At 28.3% G+C, this 10,871-nt stretch overlaps 1 protein-coding gene across 9 annotated transcripts in view; it reads left to right on the plus strand.

The window, feature by feature from the left end:
• Positions 1 to 10,871, plus strand: part of LOC108556634 (kinase D-interacting substrate of 220 kDa) — a 28,361-nt gene that overhangs the window by 3,949 nt on the left and 13,541 nt on the right. Inside the window, exon 1 of one of the 9 annotated variants that reach the window (XM_017912823.1) lies at positions 1,504 to 2,029. The exons of 6 other annotated variants lie outside the window; for them this stretch is intronic. In XM_017912823.1, the coding sequence (XP_017768312.1) occupies positions 1,880 to 2,029 (150 nt within the window). In that variant the 5' untranslated portion in view covers positions 1,504 to 1,879. Of the gene's footprint in view, positions 1 to 1,503; positions 2,030 to 5,930; positions 6,165 to 10,207; positions 10,631 to 10,871 lie in introns of those variants that run through there. 2 more of the 9 variants (XM_017912826.1, XM_017912824.1) reach the window with 2 other exon arrangements.

The following is a 10,871-nucleotide window of genomic DNA, read 5'->3' on the forward strand; positions in this document are numbered from 1 at the left end:
AATTTTTTTTTGAAAAGAATTTATAATTTAGTTATTGTGAAATTACTAGTTTATATAGAAAATAGTAATAGTAGTAGAGTAATGTGTAAAATACACGTTTATTTATAAACATGGGGGTAGAATGTTCTACATCAGTTATTGTGAAATTACTGGTTTGTTCACAAAATAGTGGTAGAATAATGTGTAAAATACAAGTTTATTTATAAACATGAGGGGTGGAATGATGTAAGCATGTACAAATCTGAGGACTATTACCAAGAACAAGCATGAAATTACACGCAAGCGGAAAGTTAATTGAAGGACCTACTTTTATTGAAAGATTGTAGTCACGCAAAGGGAATTAAGGATGTTGTATGAAAAGTTTATAGCAAAATATATTAATTAAATCATTTTGAACTGGAAATTCCCTATAATTAATCATGTTTCTTAGTATTTTAATTGTATCTTTTGGTTGATTCGATGTTTGAAAATGTAGTAAATATTCGATAATATCGCGCACGTATCAGATCATATCAAATAATCGTGTAGTATTTGAAAAGCGATAATCGATAAAATTTATCATTGACGTTGGAGATTAGACGACGCGAATTGGACCATCCGACGATCCGTTTATATCCATCCTCACCTATCCTCACAAAGCGTGTCCAACAACGACGCGACGTTCGATCATCCGAAGAGCGAAATCCAAATTACAGAAAAAACAAACACAACACGGAAGATGTCTCGAAGAGAGTGGGAATACCAGAAGAGATAAAGGAACTCTGCCGAATGCAAATAGTTTGAATGTGGCGGGAAAGTGTATTTTCTTAAATCGCCATATCTCATTCATTTATAAACTTTACGCAACAGAAATCATATAGAAAGATGCGCAAAAGAAGTACCTTCCTTATGTATTCTTATGTAATAAAAAAAAGTATGTTTTCGTGTAAAATACACGTTTATTTATAAACATGGGGGTAGAATGATCTAGATCAGTTATTGTGAAATTACTGGTTTGTTCACAAAATAGTGGTAGAATAATGTGTAAAATACAAGTTTATTTATAAACATGAGGGGTGGAATGATGTAAGCATGTACAAATCTGAGGACTATTACCAAGAACAAGCATGAAATTACACGCAAGCGGAAAGTTAATTGAAGGACCTACTTTTATTGAAAGATTGTAGTCACGCAAAGGGAATTAAGGATGTTGTATGAAAATTTGCATGAAAAGTTTATAGGAAAATAGATTAATTAAATCATTTTGAACTGGTTTTTGTTCATGTTTGGAATAGGGAAATTCCCTATAATTAATCACGTTTCTTAGTATTTTAATGTGTATCTTTTGGTTGATTCGATGTTTGAAAATGTAGTAAATATTCGATAATATCGCGCACGTATCAGATCATATCAAATAATCGTGTAGTATTTGAAAAGCGATAATCGATAAAATTTATCATTGACGTTGGAGATTAGACGACGCGAATTGGACCATCCGACGATCCGTTTATATCCATCCTCACCTATCCTCACAAAGCGTGTCCAACAACGACGCGACGTTCGATCATCCGAAGAGCGAAATCCAAATTACAGAAAAAACAAACACAACACGGAAGATGTCTCGAAGAGAGTGGGAATACCAGAAGAGATAAAGGAACTCTGCCGAATGCAAATAGTTTGAATGTGGCGGGGTGCACGAGGTTCGAGAGGTTATCGAGGAATGCGTTCCGATTTATTTACATGCTGTGTGTGGGAAAGAGTGGACGGTCATCATCGTGTCTTCGTGAAAATGTGGACGTTCTGTTGAAAAGTTTTGGGTGGAGGAGGACAAAGAAAAAGAAGAAAGAAAAATTGAGATATTAAGGTGGAGAGAGAAAGAAATTATTGGTAATAGTGTGAGATGAGTTCGAAGAGCAGCAGCAGCGGTTCCGCAAGGCAAAGTTCTTCCTCTCATCTGGAGAGGTTCCCATTGATCGTTGCACCTCCGAAGAGCTATGGATCGCTTTTCCCGTATTACCAGTTCGTCAGAGCCACGGTTCGGGCTTCACAGGTGAATACCTAATTCAAAATTACATGCACACATTCATTCATGTTTATATATATTACAAATCCTGATTTGTATCATTGATTTATATTGACATTAACAAAGCAAAACATAAGCAATCTTGGAAGGACGATCAGCTTAAATACTAAAGAAAGTTAGGCAATGTGCGTTTTCATCTAAAATTTACAAATCTTAACAGAAGAACTTTTTGTCGATTGACATTAATGAAGGAAACGAAGGGTTAAATCAAAAGCGACAACGTTAATTGTTTTTTTCAGAGTGTTGAACTGCATTTGTTTACTTTTAATCCAACGATGGAAATTTTACAACGCGTTTATTTCCGTCGTCTACGATAATACAAGTAATCCCATTTTATCAATCGTTTCCACAGCCTATCTTCTCTTACAATCCTTTATGATCTGTTCAATTAACGATCCGTTAATCGTTACCAACACTCATTATCTATTTGTTATTAGACACTTTAACACGTTCGTTTATCGATTGTTAACTTAACATTTGTATACAAACGCACATTGGAAAAGTACCGATGCGTGTGACCTTCTTTCATCGAAGTGCTCGATAATCAAATACACCTACATCTTTCTTATGTAATTAACCATTGTTCGGTGCGTTCGTAATCGAATTTAAACATTTCGTTAATTAACGACAGGATAATTTGATTTGTGTAATTACAATTGCAAATTGTCAATGTAATTATAGTTGCATTGACAGTTTTGTTTATTACGTTACCTCAGTAACCATTTCGAATATTATGCAATACCTTAACTAACATATGTAATACCATGGTTACACAAATTGCAGTGATTTTATTGATAGTTTATGAAAGTTAAGCAACGTACGTTGTGGATTCAAAATTTAAAATATTTTTCATTTTCTTTAGATTTATTCTTGTTATTTTTGTTATTTAGTTTCAATTTATTTCTAATTCAAATCGTCATCCTCTCATACTTGTCTATTGGTCTTTTCAAGTTCTTCAAATTGCAAATCACTTGTCAGGATTAACGACAGTACAAATTTGCGTTGATTCATAAAGTTAAACAATGAATTACGTCTTAATCTTCTTGTGGTTTATATAAATTATGTAGTACATCTAATAATAGTATTCTTGTAGTGAATACTTTGTAAAGGATTAGTTCTATTTTCAGACTTGCGTCTCGTTATCATTTGAACGTTTTGTTGTTAACTATACGTTCAAGTATACACACAAAGTGTCGTGAAATAACGTCAAATATGTATGTTGTCAAGGCAAATATTTAATCATTCGCGCAGATAGTGATCCGCGATAATATACATATGTACATGTTTTGTAATTTACACTATGTGCCTTGAACCCAACTAGTTGATGTTTACATTTTTGTTTATTTATTTAGCATTAGTATCTTCGATCCATTCGATCAAATACCAGGAAACAAATTTTATTAATCATTCTTTAGTAATTGTAGCAATGGAAAACGTTTAAATTTAACATCGATGTTAACTTATATTTCACATGAAATTTTCATTAATTTAATAATTTCTTAATAAATTGTGATTTTCATTATTTTTTTTTAAAGAAATTATTACTAAATTTTAAAATATGCAAATTACTTGTCTTCGAAAAATTTTATTAATATTTTTTGATAATTTTTTTATTACTTATTAATTAAAAAAAAACTATAAACCTACGCTGATAAAGTTTTATTATCGATTAACAGGAACAATAAAAAAAACACGATTACTGGGAAATATTAATCAGTCTTTTGTTTCTTATTATTTTATAGTTAGATTATTTTTTTTAAAATATTGAAATGTATTGATGACTATCTTATACTTGGACTTAACGAGTTTCGCAATAGAAAACTGGATGTTAAGTTTATAGTTCAAGTTAAACCAAATGTATTATTGAATGGGTGATCAGTAGTTTTGATAACTTTAAAATTTAAATTCCTATAGTTAAGCAATGGATGATTTGTACATTTTTCTTAACTCTGAATTAAGAAATCTACAATTTCTTCATTTTTTTTAAACTTGTTTAGTTTCGTAAAAGAGTACGTATTGTTTAATTATTAATTAATGGATGATTTTTTTTTAGTTTATCTTAATGAAACCTACAATTTTGTAGTATGTGATTAATGTTATTCGCGGTGCATTATGGAAGTATAACAATTTCAGTAGTTTCATTTTACGACCTTTTTTTTATGGAAACTTGCCGTCTTCTTAATAGTCTTATAATAACAAAAGTATACCAGTGATTGTTTAATTAATTAAGCAGTGGATTTTTTTTTAGTTTCTCTTGATGAAACCTACAATTTTGTAGTAAGTGATTAATGTTATTCGCGGTGCATTATAGAAGTATAACAATTTCAGTAGTTTAATTTTACGACCTTTTTTTATAGAAACTTGCCGTCTTCTTAATAGTCTTATAATAACAAAAGTATACGAATGATTAATGTTATTCGCGGTGCATTATGGAAGTATAACAATTTCGGTAGTTTCATTTTACGACCTTTTTTTATGGAAACTTGCCGTTTTCTTAATAGTCTTATAATAAGAAAAGTATACAAGTGATTAATGTTATTCGCAGTGCATTATAGAAGTATAACAATTTCAGTAGTTTCATTTTACGACCTTTTTTTTGATGGAAACTTACCATCTTCTTAATAGTCTTATAATAACAAAAGTATAAGTAATGTTGTCTACAATAACAAATGTATGCAACTTGTTAATCATATAATCAAATGTTTCCATAGTAACGATACACCACAACCACATTAGCTCTTTCGTTATTTTCTTAAATGTATTTACGTATTTACGTAAGGAAACAGAATTTCTACTGAAAACAATCAATAATGATAACGACATTTGTGACGCAAATGTTATAACTAATCATCTACTTAAATACATAAATAATTTAATATCAAAATCAATTGTTCCAATTTTACTACGGATTATCTAGAAATCTATAAAACTCTTGTATGACGATTGATATAACAATTGTTACCTAATGTTAATAAATATGACGTTTTTATTTTACATGTCTTCACGTTTTATTTAATTATTAGTTAACTACAAAAGCTATTTAGATCATTGAACATGCAAATTAAAGATAAAACTATGGCCTTTCCGACGAGCCTAATTCCAGATTTGTGGAGTTCGCAGATATTCTGTAATCAGCTGTAATCAAAATTTGAAAATGCAGTGCCTTCACTTTTTATCAAATTAGAATACACTTTAATTACCACATTTATGATAACAATAAGTAATAACAATTTATTAAGCGATTTTTTTTTGCAATTCTTAACAACAGATTTTTTTAAATATATTTCTTCCAATGTTATTTTTTTTTTGTCTTTTTCTAAAAGTAAATGTGTTTATTTATCAAATATCGTCGAAGGTCTTTGAACTAGTGCGCAATTAACAGACTGGATTTACTTTAAGTGGTAATCAGTGTAAACGGGACGGCGGAGGCAAACAAACAATTGATTCGGTAATTTCGCTTTGATGTTTTGTAGCTATGCACAAATGCATTAATCGAAGTCGTTGTAAATGGATTATTTATTTATTTATTTTTTTCTGCGTCCAACTGTTGTCATGGGATGTTGTTAATGGACGATGAAATATGAATAGAGCAGTTGCTCATTACTGGCGAATAACGATCGTCGGCACATCCAACATATTATTAATACCAACTTGTGCTTGTGTGCACACACACTCATACTCATAAAGCAAAGAGTTGCTTAATGGTGCAGAGTGTTTGTTCCTTTACATTTATATATCGAGTACGCAAAGTAATTGCGAGCTTAGTGTCAACTCTTCGCTATTATTTATTGTTCGGGGACATATTAATAGCGGCCACTAAATCCAAATGCATTCTTCTTATTATTATTATTGTTTGCTTGGAGACGGAACGCTTTTAATTGGCTCTCATTGGACAAACAACAGATGTTTTTTGCTCGACTTTGGTTGCGAGGAAGTAACTACAAAATATTAAAGAAGTGCGCATCGCGAAGATATTACTCGAGTTAATCGTCGGGATTTCTGTGATTCTCTATAGTTTTTTTTCGGGTATTTAAATACGGCTGCAACTGTTGCACTGATTCCATTCATCATGTTCAAGGTGTCGAAGTTAAAGTTGTCGCAGGTGAGAAAACTATCTTTTTTTTGAAAAATTTTAATGAATTATTTTTGTTAAATTGCTTTTGATTTCCACATGTTTCCAATTTACTCGATACAAAAAAAGAAAATAACAGTGATAGTGTGTCTGTAATTATCGCATTTTATACTTAACAATATATAACATAATTGAAGAAAAATGTAACTCTAATTAATCTTAATTAATTAGTTTTAAAGCAAAAGTTGTCGCAGGTGAGAAAACTACCTTTTTTTAATTTAATTTTATTAAATTACTTTTGATTTCCAATTTACACGATACAAAAAAAAAAAATTAACAATGTATAAAATAATTGACAAAATATGTAAAGTATACTTTTATTTACTTAATTAGTTAATTAGTGTTAAAATAATAATTGTCGCAGGTGAGAAAAAGTATCTTTTTTTGAAAATTTTTAATGAATTATTTTTGTTAAATTGCTTTTGATTTCCATAAGAAAATAGCAATGATAGTGTGTGTAATTATTGCATTTTATACTTAACAATATATAACGTAATTGAAGAAAAAGTTGCTGTAGGTGAGAAAACTATCTTTCTTTGAAATTTTAATCAAATAATTTTGTTAAATTACTTTTGATTTCTAAATGTTTTCTATTTAATCGATATCAAAAAAAAAAGAAAAGAAGAAAATAACAATGATTGTGTTTCTGTTTAAAATAATTGAAAAAAATGTAAAGTATACTTTTTTTTTACTATAATCAGTTTTAAAGTTAAAGTTGTTGCAGGTGAGAAAAACTATTTTTCTTTGAAAATTTTTAATAAATTATTTTTGTTAAATTGCTTTTGATTTCCATATGTTTCCAATTTACTAGTCACAAAAAAAGAAAATAACAATGATAGTGTGTCTGTAATTATCGCATTTTATACTTAGCAATAACATAACATAACTGAAGAAAAATGTAAAGTATACTTTTTGTTTACTGTAATGAATCTTAATTAATTAATTAGTTTTAAAGCAAAAGTTGTCGCAGGTGAGAAAACTACCTTCTTTTAAATTTAATTTTAATCAATTAATTTTATTAAATTGCTTTTGATTTCCATATATTTCCAATTTACTCAATACAAAACAAATAAAAATAAGAAATTAACAATGTATGATATAATTGACAAAAAAATGTAAAGTATACTTTTATTTACTTAATTAATTAGTTTTAAAGCAATAGTTGTCGTGGGTGAGAAAAACTATCATTCTTTGAAAATTGTTAATGAATTATTTTTGTTAAATTGCATTTGATTTGCATATGTTTCCAATTTACTCGATACAAAAAAGAAAATAACAATGATAGTGTGTTTGTATATAAAATGGGGCTATATCGAAATCCCGACTATATCGAAAATTCTACATGTGCTACACTTTTATTATCAATAAGAATAATAAAAAATAAATTAATTGTTGTTATTAATTATTAATAACAATTTAAAAGTGACTACGCTCCGGAATAAATTAAAAATGTTATTGTAGACATTTTCGATATAGTCGGGATTTTGATACAGTCGGAATTATGGTTGTCGGGATTTCGATACAGTCGGGATTTCAAACGTCGGAAATTTCATTGACGGGATTTCGGGCTTTCGATTGCCACCGACATAAAATAATTGAAAGTATACTTTTTATTTTGAATATATTGAAAAATCATTAATTAATTAGTTCTAAAGCAATTAAAGAAATATATTTAATATTAGAAAATCTTTGAAGTTTTCTGTCGCGATTTTTTCTGGAATTGATATTTAATTTCGTATTTTTTTTAAATTTCTACATTTTAAAATTACATTAGAAATCTTCGCTTGTAATTTATTTTTTGATATAGCAATAATTACTTAATACTACTTAGTAACATAATTATCATAAATAATTTACAAGTTTCAAGACAAATGTATGAGATTCTCAATTTGCGAGATTTGTAGTAATCAATTAAATCTATAGCTAACATCTTTGTATTCATTAATATTAACTACTTGCATATGAAAAACAATAATTTATAAAGCAATTAAGACTGAGATATATTTCACAAGTTGTGTGTCTGTAACGTTGTAGTTTACCACAATACAAGATTGAGCGTTTAATATTTCAAAATATTCTAAATAATGAACAAAATAAATATAATTATAGTTTAAAACTTTAAAATTTAAATATTGAAATCTATTAACATTGAAAAAGATATACATATTTGCCAGTTGAAATATTGAAATTATTTTTACTTTATTAATTTACATATTAGTTTTTGTTTGTGTCTGCTAATTAAACGCTCGTGCTTCTGTTAGTGGAAGCGTTTGCGTTTCTGTTTTTACGTTTGGGAAAACGTGTCTCAATAAATTACTCTCGCATAATATTGACTTTTCGCATCGTATTTCACCTACATATTTAAACGATGTCGCGGAAAACGAACATCCATCATTTCGATTTCACGTCGATCGTTTAAGACATCATTCTTTGATCATGTACTTCGTAAGTAAACCAATATTATCTCAATTGTTTTTATTTGATATACTTGTTGCTTTTTTTTGTTATCAATTAAAGAAACTTTGTTCCGTGAAATACATAAATTAAGTAATACTATATTAATCCTTTTAAATATTTGAAATACTGTAATACCTCGCATAGTGCAGCTTCGAATAGTCCGGATTCACTAGACTGGTTGGAACGCATCAAAACAAGCTAAATTTTAATTACAAAATTAATTCTAAAAAGAAATAGTTCACAAAATTATTATTTTTTGTTAAATCTTTCTAATTTATGAAGTTCATCGATTAGTCCGGATTCACTAGACTGGTTAAAAGCATCAAAACAAACTAAATTCTAATTAAAAAATGAATTCTAAAAAGAAATAGTTCAAAAAATTATTATTTGTTGTTAAATCTTTCTAATTTTATGGAGTTCATCGATTAGTCCGGATTCACTAGACTGGTTAAAAGCATCAAAACAAAGTAAATTTTAATTACAAAATTAATTCAAAAAAGAAATAGTACACAAAATTATTATTTTTTGTTAAATCTTTCTATTTTATGGAGTTCGTCGATTAGTCCGGATTCACTAGATTGGTTAAAAGCATCAAAACAAACTAAATTTTAATTACAAAATAAATTATAAAAAAGAAATAGTTCATAAAATTATTATTTATTGTTAAATCTTTCTAATTTTATGGAGTTCATCAATTAGTCCGGATTCACTAGACTGGTTAAAAGCATAAAGACAAACTAAATTTTAATTACAAAATAAATTCTAAAAATAAATAGTTCACAAAATTATTATTTATTGTTAAATCTTTCTATTTTATTGAGTTCGTCGATTAGTCCGGATTCACTAGACTGGTTAAAAGCATCAAAACAAACTAAATTTTAATTACAAAATGAATTCTAAAAAGAAATAGTTCACAAAATTATTATTTATTGTTAAATCTTCCTATTTTATTGAGTTCGTCGATATGTCCGGTTTTAAACAATAAAAAATAAATTCTAATTAAATTAGTACACAAAACTATTTTTTATACGAAAATGATCGGTTTACTATTAAATCTTTCCATTTTATAGAGTTCGTCGATTAGTCCGGTTTTAAACAATAAAATATAAATTCTAATAAAATCAGTACACACAATTACTTTTGTTTTATATACAAATGATCACTTTATAGTTAATCTTTCTATTTTATTGAGTTCTTCAATTAGTCCGGTTACTTACTTTTTATTAATAGATTTTCGCGTTAATTAATTTCATTTTTTCCAAATAATTGAATTAAGACTTTAATTAATTGTGCAATGAAATTATCGCTCTAATTATGGCAATTACTTTGTAAAAAAAATTGTTGTAAAAAAAAAATTAATACATTATTACATTAATACATGCAATGATTAATTGTAGATTATTGTTGTGATTTGGAGAGATAAAGGTATTAGACAAATGGCATTGTAATTAGGATCAGTAGTGTAGAGTGTACGAAGCCAGGCAACGTTGATCGAATAGTCCGAATGAATAATTACGTGTTCAAATCGGTATTGGATTACGTGGTGGAATCTCGTCTGGCTAATGATGAGGTAACTTCAAGCAACAAGTCTTAATAACTATACAGTTTGTAAACCTTTTTGGTTGAGGTATGAATATTGTTGATGATAATTCTGTAGTTGATGATGAATTGATGTTGTTGTTGGCGTGTGCGAGAGTTGTTTATCGTGTTGAGTTGAGTTCGATCTATCGATAAAAATGGCTGGCAATTAAATTGATACTCGCTCTAAATTGTTTAAATAAGATTACGGGCGAAATAACAAGTGTCGCAGCAACTTCGGGCCACGATTTTCGAGAGATTCGAGAGTCATCAGTAGTTCTAGTTGCATCGCGTTTTCCAGTTTGTGATGAAGCCGATCGTGTATTATGCATACGACGATGTACACCAAACTCAAGAGAACCAACACCATCCTCCTCAAGAAGCAGATTAGCTTCAACACTGTAAGATTAACAGTAATATTCATGCATAATTACACAATTTATGAACTACCTTTGATTGATCATATATCAAGTTTAAGAATATTAAATTACAATTTTTTTTAAGTAAACTTTCAACTTGATTTTTCTTTGTACAATCACACATTTGATATTTCGATTATGTAATAGAAGCAATTCTGTAATTAATTATGTATTAATTAATTTATATTATGAATAATTTAATAACACGAAAATTTAAAAAAAA

This window comes from Nicrophorus vespilloides, unplaced genomic scaffold, assembly GCF_001412225.1.
Source record: "Nicrophorus vespilloides isolate i.1.1-1 unplaced genomic scaffold, Nicve_v1.0, whole genome shotgun sequence".
Lineage (NCBI taxonomy): Eukaryota > Metazoa > Arthropoda > Insecta > Coleoptera > Silphidae > Nicrophorus > Nicrophorus vespilloides.